At 36.9% G+C, this 19,697-nt stretch overlaps 1 protein-coding gene across 1 annotated transcript in view; it reads right to left on the bottom strand.

Annotated features, from left to right (window-relative positions):
• Positions 1 to 19,697, bottom strand: part of MSH3 (mutS homolog 3) — a gene marked incomplete at both ends in the record, with an annotated part of 149,954 nt that overhangs the window by 34,567 nt on the left and 95,690 nt on the right. Inside the window, one exon of the mRNA XM_084233471.1 lies at positions 11,438 to 11,549. Coding sequence (XP_084089597.1) covers positions 11,438 to 11,549 — 112 coding nt within the window. The remainder of the gene's footprint in view (positions 1 to 11,437; positions 11,550 to 19,697) is intronic.

Raw genomic sequence — 19,697 nt, forward strand, 5'->3', positions numbered from 1 at the left:
GGGCCTTGCTCTAGGCCAAACCTGCTTGGGTGGACTTTTACCCACGAGGGGATGGGTAACTTTGGGTGCTTGATTTAGAAACTAGATTCTGTGCCTTTCCTGTATTGTTTCCTAGTTGTATTAAAGTTCCTTCCCATTAGACTTCAACACACCACTATCAACAATGGATAGATCAACAAAACAAAAAATAAGTAAAGAAAACTAAAGCTCTAAATAAGGACCTAGAGCATTTGGGCTTAACAGACATCTATAGAACACTAAACCCCCAAAAAACGGAGTACACATTTTTCTCAAGCGCACATGGATCATTCTCCAGGATCGATCACATACTAGGGCACAAGACAAACATCAACAGATACACCAAGATTGAAATCATACCAACCATCTTTTCTGACCATGAAGGCATCAAACTAGAAATAAACCATAAAAAGAAGGCAAGGAACTTTCCTACCTCATGGAGATTAAAAACCACACTACTGGAAGACCACTGGACTAATGAGGAGATCAAAGAAGAACTTAAAAAATTCTTTGAATTGAATGACAAGGAGGACACCAATATCCTAAATGTATGGGATGCAGCAAAAGCAGTAATAAGAGGAAAATATATAGCAATAGAAGCTCACATCAAGAAACAAGAAAGAACTCAAAGAAACAACCTAATCTCGAAGCTCAAAGATCTAGAAAAAGAACAACAAAAAAACCCAAAACCAGTAGAAGAAAAGAACTAATAAAAACCAAAGCAGAAATAAATAAAATTGAAACTGAAAAAACAATCCAAAAGATCAATGAAACCAAGAGCTGGTTCTTCGAAAAAAATCAATAAAATAGACAAACCCCTAGCCAGGCTCACAAAGGAAAAAAAGGAGAAAGCACAAATAAATAGGATCATAAATGAAAGAGGAGAAATCACAACGGACACAGCAGAAATCAAAAGAATAATCAGTAACTACTATGTACAGTTATATGGAAACAAGTTCAAGAATCTAGAGGAGATGGACAAATTCCTACAACTCTACAATCACCCAAAGCTAGATAAAGAAGAAATAGAACACCTAAACAGACCAATTACAGCAGTGAAATTGAAATGGTAATCAAAAACCTCCCCAAAAACAAAAGCCCAGGACCTGATGGATTTACAAATGAATTCTACCAAACATTCAGAGACGAATTAGTGCCTATCCTTCACAAACTCTTCCAAAAAATTGAGAAGGAAGGGACAATACCAAACACGTTCTATGAAGCCAACATTACACTAATACCAAAACCGAACAAGGACAACACAAAAAAGGAAAACTACAGGCCAATCTCCCTAATGAACACTGATGCAAAAATCCTCAATAAAATTTTAGCTATGAGAATCCAACAATGTATCCATAAGATAATTCACCATGACCAAGTAGGATTCATTTTAGGGACGCAAGAAATATAAAAACCATATGATAATATCAATAGATGCTGAGAAAGCTTTCGACAAAGTGCAACACCCATTCATGATAAAAGCCCTTGAAATTCTTGGGATTCAAGGAACATACCTCAACATCATAAAGGCCATATATGACAAGCCAACAGCCAGTATCATTCTCAATGGTGAAAAGCTGAAAGCAATTCCATTAAGATCTGGAACAAGACAAGGATGTCCACTCTCACCACTGCTTTTCAATATAATACTGGAAGTCCTAGCGAGAGCAATAAGACAAGAAAAAGACATACAAGGAATCCAAATAGGAAAAGAAGAAGTCAAACTATCACTATTTGCAGACGATATAATAATATACATAGAGAACCCCAAAAACTCCACAGAAAAACTAATTCAACTCATCAATCAGTTCAGTAAAGTGGCAGGATACAAAATCAACACGCAAAAGTCAGTAGCCTTCCTTTACACAAACAATAAATCTGAAGAAGAAATAAAAAAAACCATCCCTTTTATTATCGAAACAAAAAAAAATCAAATATTTGGGAATAAATCTAACAAAAGAGGTAAAGGACCTATACAAAGAAAACTATAAAACACTGTTAAAAGAAATAGAAGAAGACACAAAGAAATGGAAAGACATCCCCTGCTCATGGATTGGAAGAATAAACATTATTAAAATGGCCATCCTACCAAAAGCAATATACAGATTCAATGCTATTCCAATCAAAATTTCAATGGCATTCTTCAAAGAAATAGAACAATTATTGATGAAATTCATATGGAATCACAAAAAACCCCGAATAGCCAAAGCTCTCCTGAAAAAAAAGGGAATGGAGGCATCACACTCCCAGACTTCAAACTATACTACAAAGCCATAATCATCAAGACTGCATGGTACTGGAACAAGAACAGACATACAGACCAATGGAATCGAATAGAAAATCCAGAAATAAACCCACAGATTTATGGTCAACTAATCTTTGACAAAGGAGCAAAAACTATGCATTGGAGAAAGAAAGTTTGTTCAATAAATGGTGCTGGGAAAACTGGGTCGCTACATGCAAAAGAATGAAGCTTGACCACTACCTCACACCATACACAAAAATCAACTCAAAATGGATTAAAGAACTAGACATAAGACCTGAAACCATAAAATACATAGAAGGAAATATAGGCGAAACACTACGGGCTATTCTCATCAAAGACATCTTTACAGACACATCACCCAAAGCAGTGATAGTGAAGGCAAAGATAAACAGCTGGGACTACATCAAATTAAAGAGCTTCTGCACAGCAAAAGAGACAATAACAAAAACAAAGAGAAATCCCACCGACTGGGAGAACATTTTTGCACACAACACTAATGATAAAGGACTGATCACAAAAATCTGCAAAGAGCTGATGAGACTCAACAACAACAAAGAAAATAATCCAGTCAAAAAATGGGCAGAAGAGCTAAAAAGAAACTTCTCTGAAGAGGAAATGCAAATGGCCAACAGGCATATGAAAAAATGTTCAACATCACTTGTCATCCGGGAAATGCAAATCAAAACTACCATGAGATACCATCTTACACCAGTGAGAATGGCACATACAAAAAAAAACTAGCAACAACAAATGTTGGTGAGGGTGTGGAGAAAAAGGAACTCTTCTGCACTGTTGGTGGGAGTGCAAACTGGTCCAACCACTATGGAGAGCTGTGTGGAGATTTCTGGACCTACTAAACATAGAGCTTCCATATGATCCAGCAATTCCACTCCTAGGTATTTACCCAAAGGACACAGAAACATCAATTCCAAAGAACACCTGCACCCCTATGTTTATAGCAGCACTGTTTACAATAGCTAAACTTTGGAAACAACCCAAATGCCCCAAAATAGATGACTGGATCAAGAAGATGTGGTACATATACACCATGGAATATTACTCAGCATTCAAAAAAGATAAACACATGCAATTTGCAGCAACATGGATGGCGCTGGAAGGGATCATGCTCAGCGAAATAAGCCAAAAAGAAAAAGAAAAATACCAGATGGTCTCACTCATAGCAGGAATCTAGAAAACTTAAATAAGGGACCAGGAAAATGAATAACTATAAGAAAGTGAAAATCAAAATCAACAAAAAACTATGAACCAGAGACACTTTTTGGGGGGTGGGGGGCGGGAGGGGAGGGATTGGGGTCAGAATGGGGGGGGTTTGCAATTGTATGGGGAATATAAAAATAAAATTTATTATTAAAAAAAAAAAAGGTCCTTCCCATTAAAGTCTCCTGTTTTGTGTTGATGCAGCGGATGGCAGAACCTATTTAAAACAGGCAGGTTTGCGGGATCTGGGCTGCCCCTCTCCCTGCCCTGTAACACTACCTCAAAAACAAAAACCGAAAAAACACTTAAAGAAGTGCTGGGGAAAAATGAACAGGAAAAACTAACTATAGGTTAAATATAAAATTTAGTATGTGAAAAGTACCACAGTAGGATATTCACCACCTTCACATTTCAAAAAAAAAAAAAAAAAAATCAATTGTATTTTCTATATATACTGGCCAAGAATATGTGTCTCCCTTTCCTCTACATTTCCAAAACGACACAGTAGAAAAAAGGCCAAGAAATTTCATATGACTGTCTATCTTTCAGTAAGATTCCTATGTGTTTGAGGTACCACATACCAAAGAACCCCAGATATGAAAAACACATTAAATCTATCTAAAAGTCAGGATGAGTAAGCAGTCTAACAAAATAACCATAAACTGAGATTAACCATAAACACTTCTTTATAAACTCGAGCCTACTGGGAATGCATCAAACCGGACTGGCCAGATCTGTGCTGGGCAACAAGCATGATGCCACAATGCCATGCACAGAGCAATTCCTCAAAAAACTCTGGAATGGTAATGACCTATAACTTATGTCTTGAAGAGGATTCTACTCAATGACAAGGAATCATAGTTTTTGGTAAATAGAAGAGCTGTTCTGGCTCAAGGCATCTTGGGTCCATCAGTGGATATTCAGAACAATGGTCAGTCAGAATATCCCTAAATGCAAGAGATGCACAGGAGGAAAAAAAAAAAAAAAGAAACAACTAAAATTGCCACATGTTAATTTTATGACTTGGGTATCAGCTATTTTTCTGTAAAAAAATACTTTCTTCTTTGACAGGTACAGATATTGACATTGATCTTCAAAAAAAGAATCATGGTAGAACCATTTTTTAATAGCTACAGACTGCTGAAAAAGTTTGGCAGTTTCAAAGTATTTTATTACCTAAAAATGTCAATCAATGGCAGGTTACAATAAGAGACTCTCTAGTAAAATATTCCTTCAGACAAGCACTCAGCCATATCCTTGCACTTCTAACCCAAGGTGAACTACAAACAGAAATGGGGAGAGGAGTGCAGGCTGTATGGTGAGATGCCAGGGTAAAAGTTCAAAGCCTTCTGTTGCTTGGATGCTACCCAATTTATATTCCACTGAGAGTCAACTATTACACAGCCCAGTTCACCTCATGCTATGGACCAAGGTCCAGCTATGCAAAATGACAGTAAAATGACAGCAGAGCAGGATTTGAACTTACATTCCCATCATTGTTAGGTGCTTTCTTTTGACACTTCTGTACCAAGGTAGCACATAAGAATTTTAAAAGCAGAACAAAGAATACGTAAAGAGATTATTTCTGGCCAGAGTGAAGGTTCCAAGGAGGAAGCAGTGGGGCCTTCGAGGATAAGTAGGAGTTCAATCACGGTGATGGGTAAGGGACAGGAAAACAGAAGAACAACATTGTGCAGAGCAGCAGCACAGATCAGAAATCTTTGAAAAGTAATTGCTTATCATACAAAATGGCCTTCTTTATCTCACTGTTTCAGAAGCAGGAAGAAAGGGCAACAAGATATAAAAGTGACAGAAAACAATGTCATTAATATTTTGTGTAATCTTTAACAATATGATCCAATGATTATATTATGCAGAAAACACATTTAAAGTAAAACCTGTGAGAATAATCTAGCCACAGAATTAAGTTTAAAACTCAGATACTTGGGCCTCCCCTGGTGGCGCAGTGGTTGAGCGCTGGGTTGCAAAGCTGCCCGCAGCCTCTGCAGCGCCGGTTCAATCCCAGGCTGCTCCCCGGCCACCGGAGGAGGGTCCCACATGGCGCGCAGACCTCTCCTGCCGCCCACTGCTCCCCTCAGCAGTGTACTTTGGTCCTTCTGCCTGTTCTGTTTCCTGGTCTGGCTCTGGTGAATTCCCTCACCCTCCCGTGCTTCTGACTGTACCCAGTGCTTGTATGAATAAATAAATAAATCTTTAAAAAAAAAAAAAACAAAGAAACTCAGATACAGTTGATGGTATACATCACTGTTGTTTCGTTTAGTAATTAGGTACAGAGTCAAAAGCTTAAAAATATTGAAATTCATTTTACTTTTAATTTTGATATGGCCAAAAGCAAACATTTCTGAGGGCAGTTAGAAATATTTGCCCTGGGGGAAGGGAGAAAATGGGAAGTTTGTGGTCCTTTGGTAGCCTCCCATGATCCCTTATCTTTACCGGTTTTAATCATCATTCATGTAACAAAAATGTGAACAGCTACTATGTGCCACACACAGTGCTATGCACAGAAGCACCTAAGGCTCCCTCCTGATCTCAGGAGCAGGTACTGTGGTAAGAAGTCCAGTGTCCTCCATCTTACTCTAGAAAACCTGGGCGGTGTGTGGATTTCCCTTGGGCTACAGACATCCAGAGGAGTCCAGTGCTTTCTGGGAATCTTCCTGCTTTGCATATTTGACTCATTTTCTTCCCTCCCATAACCTGTAAAGCCATCAACCACAATTCTCCCTTTCCCCTTCCCAATATAGTGAATTTATATTTGTATTAAATACAGATATTGGGCCTCCCCAGTGGCGCAGCGGTTGAGCGCTGGGTTGCGAAGCTGCCCGCAGCCTCTGCAGCGCCAGTTCTATCCCCGGCCGCCAGGCGAGTGTCCCACATGGTACGCAGACCTCTCCTGCTGCCCGCTGCTCCCCTCAGCAGTGTACTTCGTCGGTCTGTTCTGTTCTGCTCTGCTCTTCCCTTTGGCTCCAGTGAAGTCTCTCACCCTCCCGTGCTTCTGACTGTACCCAGTGCTTGTATAAATAAATAAATCTTAAAAATAAAAAAACACATATTAAAAAACAAGAAACTAAAACCCCAATTATAATTGTTGCCCCAAATCCATTCCTGTGTTACAGTGGCATTTCCCATGCAGTATGTCTGGGCACATATGCCTTGGCCTGCCTCACAGGTTAGAGGGGTGCCAAGATGCTGACCTCCTAATCTTCAAGTCACAGTTTCTATTTCATTCTTTGCTATATTCCCATTAAACTCAATATGGGGAGGAAGGGGGATTAGTTTGCTATCAAACTATTATTTTCTGTGTTCTGCAAATGAGAAAGGTTGTATAGAATTGTTTTCCTGTAGAATACGTTTATGTTTGGGAAATAGTTCAAGACTATGCAAGTTAGGTAACCTTTGGCTAGTCAATTTCCTTTTCTGGGCCTTACTTTTTTGTTTGCTTGTTTTTATATGTGAGTTGTTTTTTTTTTTTTAATTTTTTACATCACCGTTCATTTTTAAACAATATTTACCTCCCCCCCCCCTCAGGTGTAGTCCCCATAGAATTTCCTTCACCAATGCACCCGTGCACCATCACCTCAATCCCCTGTGCTCCTCCCTCCCTCCTTCTGATCCCTCTCCCTCCTCCTCCCCTGCAGGATGTCTCTGATTTATAATTGTCTGTTTTTGTTTTGTTGTGTTCTGGGGCTTAGTTTACCCACAAGTGTGAAGAAGTAGTTACACTAAATAACCTAACTTTTCCATCTAATTCTGCAGTATAATTATTCTGTAAGGTGTGAAATCCCCTGTAATATCCTGAAAAAATAACATTCTTTGGGGGAGGGGGAGGAGAAAATATTTAAGTGAGACCTGAAGATTGCTCAAGGCATATAGCTAATCCTTACTTAACCTAACAAATGTGACTGGGCCCCGACTATGTGCAAAAGTACTATGACTGATACTAGGATTACAACTAAACAGAAAGGCACATTGCCCGTTCTCTTCAAGCTTATAGTCCACTAACACACACACACACACACACACACACACAAAGCAATTATAATTTAATAGGATAAATACTCAAATGGAAATAAATAACAGTGTTTGGGTATGTGAAGGGGTACCCATCTCAGCTTTGGTTACAGAAGGCTTACTCTAAGAGGTGACATCCAAGGCAAAGCTTAAAGAACAAACAAGAGCTGCAGAGTGGGATGGGGTGGGCAATGGTCTGTCTCTGGTGAATCCTCTCACCCTCCCGCACATCTGGCCTGTACCCCGGTTCTTGTAAAAATAAATAAATCTTTTTTTTTTTTTAAGATTTATTTATTTATACAAGCACTGGGTACAGTCAGAAGCGTGGGTGGGTGAGAGAATTCACCAGAGCCAGAGCAGGGAGCAGAGCAGGCAGACTGACGAAGGAGCACACTGCTGAGGGGAGCAGCGGGTGGCAGGAGAGGTCTGCGCGCCATGTGGGACCCTCGCCGGCAGCCGGGGATCGAACCGGCACTGCAGAGGCTGCGGGCAGCTTCGCAGCCCAGCGCTCAACCACTGCGCCACCGGGGAGACCCAATAAATCTTCTTTAAAAAAAAACAGGAGAGGAAAAGTAAGCAGTAGGTAAGTTGGCTTGTTCAAAAGCACTATAGTTAATACAGAAACCAGAAAAGTATAGTTATAATTAAATGTACAGAAGACCATTTCTTAAAATTACATTACCATCAAAAGCAACAATATCATTTGACTTTCAGGAAATTATTTTCAGAGTACATTTTATAATTAGCACCTATAAAACATTTTAAATTGAGTTTTACATAGTAATTGCTTTTTCAACACCATCCCTATATATAAAGTTATACCCTGCAAAATAGAATGCACTTCACCATAGCAACAGTTCTATATCAACTCCTACACAAGTTAGAAAGAGCCTGTTTAAAAAAAAAAAATTCTGGAATATTCTGAGGTGCCTGCTAGAATAAGTCACTCCATTTATTTTATATATTTTATTTTTGTTGTTGTTGTTAATGTTTTTTAAAAATTCTTGTAATTTGTCAGAATGTTATTTTAGTTTCTCAAGTCTTACTTCATGAAATAATATATTAAGCTATCTAAAAGAAAGAAAAAGCAAAAAAAGAATGAAAAAGAAAAGAAACAAAGAAACAAACTATCAATGCCAAGAATAATATACTTGGGAATCAAGTTAATTAGTGTGGTGGGGGATGAAAATAATAATAGGAAATGATGTTTAAGTAAAATATAAAGCTAATTACTAAGTGCTACAGTCATATTATTTCCTCAAGAAAACTTATACCATAATAGTACTATAGGAATTGAAAAATAAATTCTATGTTCACAGTCTTCCTTTAAAAGATAATAAAAGCATTAGTATTTGTTAATTGTTTAATAAATTATATAAAACATTTACAAATTCCCTAAGAAGAATGAATGAGTTTATGGGCATCAGGGATCAGGTTATACATACTACCAAGTCTTTAGTGATATTATGTAACATTACATTTACCATCCTATGACTGGCCATGTCCACCAAGTCCACATTTTTTGTTGTACTTGCTCACAGTCCAAGTTGAAATACCCTGTTGTATTACCAAATCCTTTGCTTTTCTGATTTTCTTTTCTCTGACCTAATTTCTAAACATTCCCCTCTATTCAATTCTTCTACTTTCCTCTGAAAAATCCCAAATACATCTGTGTTTTTAACCTCCTTAACATTTCTTTCATTCACTAGTTTAAAATGAAACCTAGATGTTATTCCCTTTCAGCCCTTTCATTTGGAGGTCCATGAGCTTTCTGCTACATCCTACCACACACATCTCAGGGTTCACAGGTTCTCCCATATCTGCATCTTTAGAGCTTCACCATCTCGGTGTGTCCTTATAGGCATCTACAAACCTCTGCCACCACTCTCCATCCCAGGGAATCTCTCCCCACTCTATCAGCTTCATCTTCCACTACAAATCCTGCTGTTATCTTAGATGAGGATTTCAATATTCATATAGACAACTCTTTCCCAAATTCTGTTCCTTGACCTTCTCATCTCCATTTCTGTGAAACTTCTCTGACTATACCTAGGATCTTGCTGTCACCAAGAACACTATCACTTGAAATTTTAAAGTGAGGCATCTCATTTTTTGATATAAGCTCTCTCATTTAAATACTCCCTACATATAAATTTATTAATCTCATCATCAGATGATTTTATTCTATATTGACAAAGACTTTCCTTGACCAAACTCTAGTTAGGCTTCTCCCCTTTTTGACTGCACCTCAACCATTACTTATAAAAACAATAGCCTGTCAGCACAAATGATTCCTTTTACCTTCTCTACTCTGAGATATGAACAAAAGCTATCACAGTTTCTAACAACTCAAGGCCGTATGGTTGGGATGACTGCAGCCCCCCTTGGTGTGCCTGTCTAAGAAAGCACAATGCTTCAAGGAGACAGACATCCCCTGAACTTCCTCATAGACACTTACTAAAATAAGGTCACAATTATAAATCCATTCTCTACTCCTTTGAGATATAAATCTTCTATTACCAAGAACAGTATTCTCAAAGATATGTTATCAAGTCTCCCTGAAACGCAAACAATCAAGGAGATAAGTCTTTTCCTTCCCAGTACCGGTGGAAGGTATAAGGGTCAACTGCCAGTTAATAAACCCAGATGGGTTTCACATTAATCAATCTTCCACTTTTCATAAATTTCTACTTCCTTGAATCTGCTCAAGATACACTCCCATCCCCACCCCCAACCCCACTTCTCTTCCCTACTCCTTCATTCTCTCTTTGTAACATCAGATCATCCACTTTTTTCTTTATACTCTATATTCCAGCATCTTTCAATTCCCTGAATTCACCCTGTTCTGCCTCAGTCTTTGGCTTGTAATACTTTTCTCCACTTCCCTGGCCTACAGTTTTCTTCAACATTATCTTATCCCTAGGAAGTCTTCCCAAATGCATCCCCTTCATTGGGTTAGGCTACCTGCTACATGCTCCTATGACACCCTGGCTTCCTATACCATGGCACTTATCAAGCTGTATTCTAACAGCCTATCTATCTTCTCTGTTAGACTACAAGCTCTTTGAGGGCAGAGAATATTTCTGTCTTGCTTACCACTTTGTGTCCCAATACTCACTTTGCTAACTACAGTTAAATAGGACCTTAGTTTGTGTTTATATATATATATAATAAACAATATATATTTATCTATTCTGTATTTTTTATATTATATATATTTATTATTCTGTAAGAGAACTGTAGCCTATACAACAAAAGTTTTCATCACTGAAATCTACTGAAGCAACTCTAATTCTTTCCAAGAACATTTGAAAACAGTGCAACACAGGATAAAGCACATGAGGCTATAAGCAAAATTTGCAAAACTGTGATATGAGTCTACCATCATTAAAGTACTTGGGTATTACAAAACCCAACAGAACAAAAACAATCAATTATAAATCAGAGACATCCTGCAGGGGAGGAGGAGGGAGAGGGATCAGAGGGAGGGAAAGAGGAGTACAGGGGACTGTGGTGATGGTGCATGGGTGCACTGGTGAAGGAAATTCTATGGGGACTATACCTGAGGGGGAAGGGAGGAAGCAAACATTGTTTAAAAATGAACAATGATGTAAAATATAAATAAATAAATGAATGTACTTGGGTATTTGTACATGAAACATATCTTTTCTGAATTACCTTTGATAACTAAGACTAATTCTTTAGTTGCTAAATCTTTTCACTTATGGATAATCTTTCACTGGAAATGACACGGTTCATATTCGATGGTGAATATACAACTCTCAGTCCGGGATTAATTCTTTTAACAAAGTTAAAACGTGGGCAAATTATAAAAATTTTTATTTGGTATTTAAAAGTTTAGAATGAATACTATCATCTTATTTTTTGGCATAATGAGGTACTTACTGATAAATTTGTACTGTTGGGAACATACTGATCCTGTTCTCCCAGCAACACGTCAATCACAGGGTGCCGGCCATTTTTTATTATGATTTTTCTTTCTTCCTGTACAGTTGGCCTGCAAAATGAAACAAATTTCAATTTAGTAGACATGGAAATACCCTTTTAAAAACAGACGTTAAGAACACACTCTAGGGCCTCCCTGGTGGCGCAGCAGGTTTAGCATAGCGCTGTGAAGCTGTGTGAAGCCTCTGCAGCGCAGGTTTGATCCCGGCCGGTGGTGGAGATACCCACATGGCGCAGCAGACCTCTCCTGTCTCACCCGCTGCTCCCCTCAGCAGTGTATTTCAGTCAGTCTGCCTGTTCTGTTCCCCGCTCTGTCTCTGGTGAATCCTTTCACCCTCCCACATATCTTGCCTTTACCCCAGTTCTTGTATGCATAAAGAAATAAATCTTTAAAAAAAAAAAAAAAAAAGAACAAACTCTAGGGCCTCCCTGGTGGTGCAGGTGCAGGAGTTAAAGTCTCTGTACTATCACCCACTGGGGCATGAGTTCAGTCCCCAGCCAGGGGACTAACCCATATGTGATGCAGCAGAACTCTCCTGCTTTGCCCGCTCCCCTTAGCAATATATTTCAGTAGATCCACCTGTTCTGCTCCCGGCTCTGTCTCTGGTAAATCCTCTCACCCACCCCACCCTCGCATTTCTGGCCTACACCCCAGTTCTTGTATGCATAAATAAATAAAAACAAATTTTAAAAAAAAAACACACTCCAGAATAAGGTTTTGAATATAAAAGTTTAATTTTATTTACAAAATAAGAATTGGGAAGACAACTATAATAACGATGCTTGAAGAATAAACTTTTAACAGTTCTCTCTTTACAAGATTCTTCTTATTGTTTAGTTTTCTACTATTCTCTAAGACCAGTATTTTCCTTTTTTTATAATATTTTATTTACCCTTTCTTTATTGAGGTAATATTAGCTTATATTATTGTTGATAATTTGAAAGGATCAATATTTTCATTAGTAAAAGATACAATTTAGATTGTGCTACAAATCATTTTCAATAATAAAGAATGAAGGACATTACATAAAATTATTTCTACATTTATTACATTCAAATATATTAAATATGTTGATATTTAAGACTTAAAATTTTCATATTCTTTAAACATGTTTCTATGGTTTTGGTATGTTCCACTTTTTTGGTAAAAAATTTTTTGTCTCGCTGATTTTGTGTTTTGAGCGTTTATGTTTTTGCTTTTATCTATTTGCCAAAGATCTGTGAGTAATGCCCTATGCGCATTCTTTTCAGAGGTTACCAGTGAGATCATTTTGGTGTCTTTCCAACATTCTTCTATGTATTTAGGTTTATATACATTCATAGCATTGGCTTGTGATTTCTTAAAAGACAAAAAAACAGATTCAAACTGTAATATATCATTCTAAACTACTCCACCCACCCCTTTCAACCTCTCTTTTTAACAAATTAAAATTAAAGTTATTTTACAAATTTTGCAGAATTGAGAACAAAGGAGTAACAACAAAACAAAATACCTCATGGTGAATTTTAGCAAGAATTCAAACATGGCCAATCTCAAATTTTTATTCCATATTTTCCTAGCTTTGAAAGTATGTATCCCTGGAATGGCCAACATACTCTGAACATAAGTAAGGGCTCATCAGCTCTCAAGCATGTATGTGAACTATATTCTTTTATAAATGCTAATTCTGGATTTCAATACATTTCTAAGAGGCTCTAGCTTACCATTATTTCTGGTTCTTCTCTCATGTGCACTGACAAAAATGCAGTACTTGTGCTTTATGAATATTTTTTTAAAGATTTATTTGTTTATTTATACAAGCACTGGGTACAGTCAGAGACACGGGAGGGTGAGAGAATTCACCAGAGCCAGAGCGGAGGGTAGAACAGGCAGAGTGACGAAGTACACTGCTGAGGGGAGCAGCGGGCAGCAGGAGAGGTCTGCGCACCATGTGGGACCCTCGCCAGGCGGCCGGGGATCGAACCGGTGCTGCAGAGGCTGCGGGCAGCTTCACAACCCAGTGCTCAACCGCTGTGCCACCAGGGAGGCCTGCTTTATGAAATTTTTTAAAACTCATCATTTTATTGAAAGGTAAGCAATCTTCTTTGCTCCATACTATAGAACATTTTCATTTTTATATTTATAAATGCCAAATAGAAAAATCCAATAAATATTTTTATTTTGCATCATCTATTTTCTTTCAATCTCCTACATTTTGCATCTGTCTACCTACAAACAGTATCAAATAAATAAATTTTGATACACAGACCTCATAAAAGAAAAAGAATACTGCCAACATGTCCTTTCATTCTGCCGACAGGATAGTCCAGGTTCTTGTCACCAAATACTGCATGATGTGTATGCTTCCTATGGAACAGCTAACTAGAGAGAATACATTTCAATTTTGCCCTTAGAAATATTCACATATTGCTTTTTGAGTCTGAGAAAATTCATCTAGGACACTGTCATCTGAATACTCATAATCTGAGATTTTGTTTATACAAAAAATTCCAATCTAATGATTATGAAATGTCATCTGCCAACTTATTCTCTGTAAAAAATGAGAAATTCTGAATTCTCAAATGTATTCAATTAAATGAAGCAGACTACAATGGTGGCATCTCTAGTCTTCTATCATACCTTCTAGAAATATGATATTAAAGAGTTTAGGTAACAGAATTAAAAAATTGAAGGGTGTGATAGTGATTTTTATCTCACTTATGTATCATCCTTCTCCAATTTTCTTATTTTGGACTTTTATAGTAAAGTGGAAATAACTGGTAAGCAACAATGACCTTCCTAAGATGAAAAATTATAAAATGTTCCAAATATAGGAGAGAACATTAAAGATCCCAAAATGCATCTAAGATTTATAAAAGGATTCAATTGTCCCATATGGTAAATGCAAGACAGGATGAGTTTGATTCTCCTTTTTCAAAAAAGAGATCTTTTTGTTCTTTGGAAGGTCTTAAATTAAAAAACTGATGGCATGGTATACTGAAGATTAGGTTCTGATGGCATGGCATACTGAAGATTAAGGATCATTCTTAGCAGATCCTTTAGCATTCTTTGGAATGCTGCTGCATAGATGAGTTAGTTATTCTTCAGTTTTGAACATTTAAACTGTCTAGATTTTCATTATCATAAACAATGCTGCAATGTACAATCTTATACATGTGTTCATGTGCATCTGACCAAGTATTTCTCTTAGCTAGAGTAAAGTGCTGAAGTGGAATTTCTGAGTCATAGAGTATGCATATTTTTTATTTTAATAGGGAAAAGTCATTGTATCAACCTACCCTCCCACCAGCAGGATATGAAAGATGATAACAACATCTAAAGTTGTTATTATCAAACTTACTAATTTTTGAAAATGTGGTGGGTGAGCCATGTTGCCTCATTTTTTGGATTTGCACTCATTAAGGTTAAAAATCTTTCCATTAATTTCTTGGACTTTTTTCATCTTTTTTCATCATAATATCTTATCAATCACTCACAAATGAACACATTTCTGAACTTACACTAATATCAAGAAATTCTTCTACTTAATTATATCTAGGTAACAAAACCCCAATAATGAACACTTGCATTTTCTCAAAAAAGTATCTTCTAAGGAAATAATCGGAGGAAACAATGTTTTGGCAAAACAATCTGAGTAAACAATGTTTTTGCAAAACATTTAAACATAGAAAAACGACAGGTTTTGGATTTTAGAGTATAATTCTAAAGATAGTAATTTTATCTAGGTGTGTTATGAATTTAGATGAAAAGAAAAAATGAAGATGTCTATAAGTGATGTCAGTTTTAAAATCCAAGTGCTCTGTAGAGAAATTCATATATATCATAATCAAGACTTTTCCAGGAAGGTTTTCACTTTAGAATAAAAGTTTGAATGATTTTTCCTGCTGTGAAATCCATACTCACTTATTCTGTTGCTATCAAAATAATATAAAGACAAAGTACTTCTTGGGAGAGTGAGAAGCAAATGATAATTCACAGAAAATAGATGATATACTGTGACAGGACAGTTACAGCAAGAAATATATGAAGATCATGTTGGTAATGTTTTATGACATTGGGGAAACCTGAATGGTGCCTGGGAAGAATAAAACATTGAACTTGAACAAATTTAATTATTTTATATTTTTGAAATTGCTTCTTTTTCCTTTACCTGTCCCAAAGAAACAGAACATAATCTATAATAGTAAAATATCCAGAATACAAGTTGACTGGGAAGGCTTAGAGTAAGAACTTTTGCCTACAGGTTTAGGGTATAGTGATTAACGTATCATAATAACACTTAGAAAGAAAATATAGCAATTATGAAACCAAATAATCAATTAGAACTAATTGCAATGTCTCAAATGCACTAAAATCTTTAAACAAATGGAAAATCTAAAGGAAAATGGTGTAAACTTCAGATATTAAGTACTAACTTAAAATGCATTTTAATGTTTCCTATTTCATGGCTTTTTACACTTATAATTTGTCATTTTTTTAAGATGGATTTTTCTTTATATAATATATATATCTCCAACTTGGAATATATTTTATCATGTGACATACTTTCTGAAATTGTCTTACTAATAGATGGTTTGGACAGTCCTACTAAGGACAAATCAGACCAGGACCTGGGGTAAGGCAGAGAAGAAGGGATGGTGTTTGTGGCTATCTAAAAGAATAGCTGAGGAGGTCAAGCACTATGGACAGCTTTGCTCTGAACTGAGGCACCAAAAGGCTGCACAAGAACCATAGTTAAGTATCTTTGAATAAGCATAGCTGTCATGCACTAAGTGCTTATCATCTGGCTGGTACTGCTTAGAAGTTTCATCTATTTTTATCTCATTTAATCTGTATAACATCTGAGAGGTAGGTATTATTTTGTCCCTGCAGAAACTGAGATTCAGAGAGACTAAGTAACCTACTGAAGGTTAGCTGTTAAAAAAACCTAGCTACTATTCAAATCTATTCTTCCATGATCCAAAGTGTCCTCTTGAAGGACAAACCTAAAAGAAATTCCTATTTTATTTATTCAAGAGTGTCTTTCTTATGTAAATATGGAAGATGTCCAAAAAAATAAGGAGTTCCAAAATTAAAAATTTAGAATCAAACTTGCATATAGTAGATACTCTAAAAATATTTATTAAATCTCTGATGAGTTTAGGAATTAATCATATAGTTTTACAGTGATGTAATAGGAATACATTTTACTCCTCAGCATTTTTACCAAAACCCTATGTCAGTAACAAATTCCTAAAACTTTAAAATTTACCCCATTTTCTAATTCATAAGTTAACTTCTTACAATTTTATATATGGATACCTGAGACTAAACTCTCAAACATGTCCTCTTTTTTTTTTCACTTGCTTCAGCAGTGAAACCACCAAACAAATCAAGGAAGTTTGGGTTTCTTGGAATGGCTGGTGTGTATCTTGCATGTGAAAAGGATATGAATTTTCAAAGGCCAGGGACAGAATGCTGTCCCTATGATCCCTCTAAGTTGAAATGTTTAAACCTAATGCCAAACATGGTAGGAGGCAGTCTTTGGAAAGTGATGGGACTAGTGTCTTATAAAGAGAGTCCAGGAATAACCCTGGTCCTTCCCACCATCTGAGATCATGGGCAAAAATAAGATAATTTGCACTCCTGACTGAAAAGGGGAAGAACAGAGGCTCTATACCATACTACAAAGCCGTAATAACAAAACAGCATGGAACTGTAACAAAAAACATGTGCACAGGCCAGTGGAATTGAAAACCCAGAAATAAATTTACACATATATGGTCAACTAATTTATGACAAAAGAACAAAGAATACACACTGGAACAAGGAAAGTATTTTTCATAAATGATGCTGGGAAAAATGGGCTGCCACATGCAAAAAAATGAAATTAGACCACCATCTCACATCACACACAAAAATCAACTCAACACAATGGAATACTATTCAGCAATCAAAAAAGATATACTCATGTCATTTTCAGCAACATGGATGGAGCTAGAAGGGATTATGCTCAGTGAAGTAAGTCAGTAGGAAAAAAGAAAAATACTGGATGTTTTCACTTATAGGAGGAAGATAAGGGATCAAAAACAAGGGATCAAAAAAAAAGACAAAACTAACAGTCAAACTATACATCAGAGACATTCAGAAGGGTAGGTGGAGGGAGAGGAATCAAAACAGGGACAGGGAAGAGCACAAGAGACTATGGTGACAGTTCAGAGATATCTTGGTGGTGTTAACTTTATGGGGATTACACTTGAGAGGAGAAATCAAACTTGTACAAAAATGAACAATGTAAAAATATATAATTTTTTTTAAAGTAGAAAAAAAGTAGATAAAAGACTTGGCGGTAAGATGGAAACCATGAGATATACACTAGAAAAAGTAGGCAAAGCACTCCATGACATATACTTTAGAAACATCTAGGAGGACTAATCTTTAGAAGCAAGGAAAACAAAGATAAATATAAACAACTGGGATTACATCAAACTAAAATGCTTCTGTACAGCAAATGAGACAGGAACCAGACAAAGAGATACCCTATTGAATGGGAGAAAATATTTGCACACCATACATCTGATAAGGGACTGATATCAAAGATCTACAAAAGCTTGCACACAATTCAAGAAAAATAAACAACTCAATCAAAAATTGAAGCTAAAGAGCTAAAAAGACAGTCTCCAGAGAACAAATGCAAATAGCCAACAAGCATATGAAAAAATGTGCAACATCACTTATTATCAGGGAAATACAAATCAAAATGACAATGAGATGCCACCTCACATCTGTGAGAATGGTTCATATCAACAAAAAACAGAAACAAGAAATGCTGGCAAGGATGTGGTGAAAAAAGAACCCTCTTACACTGCTGGTGGTAATGTAAACTGGTCCAATCACCATGGAAAGCTGTGTGGAGGTACCTCAAAACACTAAAAATGGATCTACTATATGACCCAGCAACTTCAATTCTAGGAATCTACCCAAACAACACAAAAACACTAATTCAAAAGGAAACTTGCACTCCTATGTTTATTGCAGCTCTGCTTACAATAGCCAAGATATGGAAACAACCTACATGCAATATAAAAAATATAAAAATTAAAAAAGGGGAAAAAAAAGAATTTATGTATATGCACAATGGAATACTATTCAGTAATCAAAAAAGATAAACTCATGCCATTTGTGGCAACTTGGATGGAGCTAGAAGGGGTTATGCTAAGTGAAATAAAGCAGAAGGAAAAAAAAATATTGATGGTTTCATTTATATGTGGAACACAGAGAAACCAAACAAAGGATAGGGAAAATCACAAAACTTGCAAGCTGACCATAGATCTGAGGCTTACAGCAGGGGAAGGGAGTGACAGGGGTCAAACAAACTATGGTGCTCCTACCATAGCTCTTTTTTCCATTTTTTGATTGAGTTTTTTGCTTTGTTTTTCTTGAATTGTGCAAGTTCTTTGTAGATCTTTTTTTTTAATACTTTTTTTTAAAGATTATTTATTTATTTATTTATACAAGCACTGGGTACAGTCAGAAGCGCGGGAGGGTGAGAGAATTCACCAGAGCCAGAGCAGGGAGCAGAGCAGGCAGGACCGAAGTACACTGCTGAGGGGAGCAGCGGGCGGCAGGAGAGGTCTGCGCGCCATGTGGGACCCTCCTCCAGTAGCCGGGGAGTTGCCAGGGATCGAACCGGCGCTGCAGAGGCTGCAGGCAGCTTCGCAATCCAGCGCTCAACCGCTGTGCCACTGGGGAGGCCCTCTTTGTAGATCTTTGATATCAGTCCCTTATCAGATGTATGGTGTGCTATGATGTAGTCCCACTATGGGGACTACATCTGAGGGGAGAAATCAAATACTGTCCAAAAATTAACAACAATATAAGAAAACCAATATAAAAAACAAAACAAACAGATGATCATCTAGGAAACAGGAAGCAGGCCTCACCAGACACTGAATCTGCTGGCACACTGACCTTGGACTTTCCAGCCTCCAGAACTGTGAGAAAGAAATATCTGTTGTTTGTAAGCCACCTTGTCTAGAGTATTCTCTTATAGCAAGTTGGATGTTTTAGACATTGGGAAAACAAGCAATTTGTCCAAAAGCTGGAGTTAAGATTTAAAGTGAGGTCTGTTTGTATGAATGTTCACTAGGAAAAGGAAACATACATACAATGTTTAAGAAGTCAGTAAAGAATAAAGAGATAAATTTGGGCTCGCAGCAG

Source organism: Talpa europaea, assembly GCF_964194135.1.
Source record: "Talpa europaea genome assembly, chromosome: 5".
In the NCBI taxonomy this organism is placed as follows: Eukaryota; Metazoa; Chordata; class Mammalia; order Eulipotyphla; family Talpidae; genus Talpa; species Talpa europaea.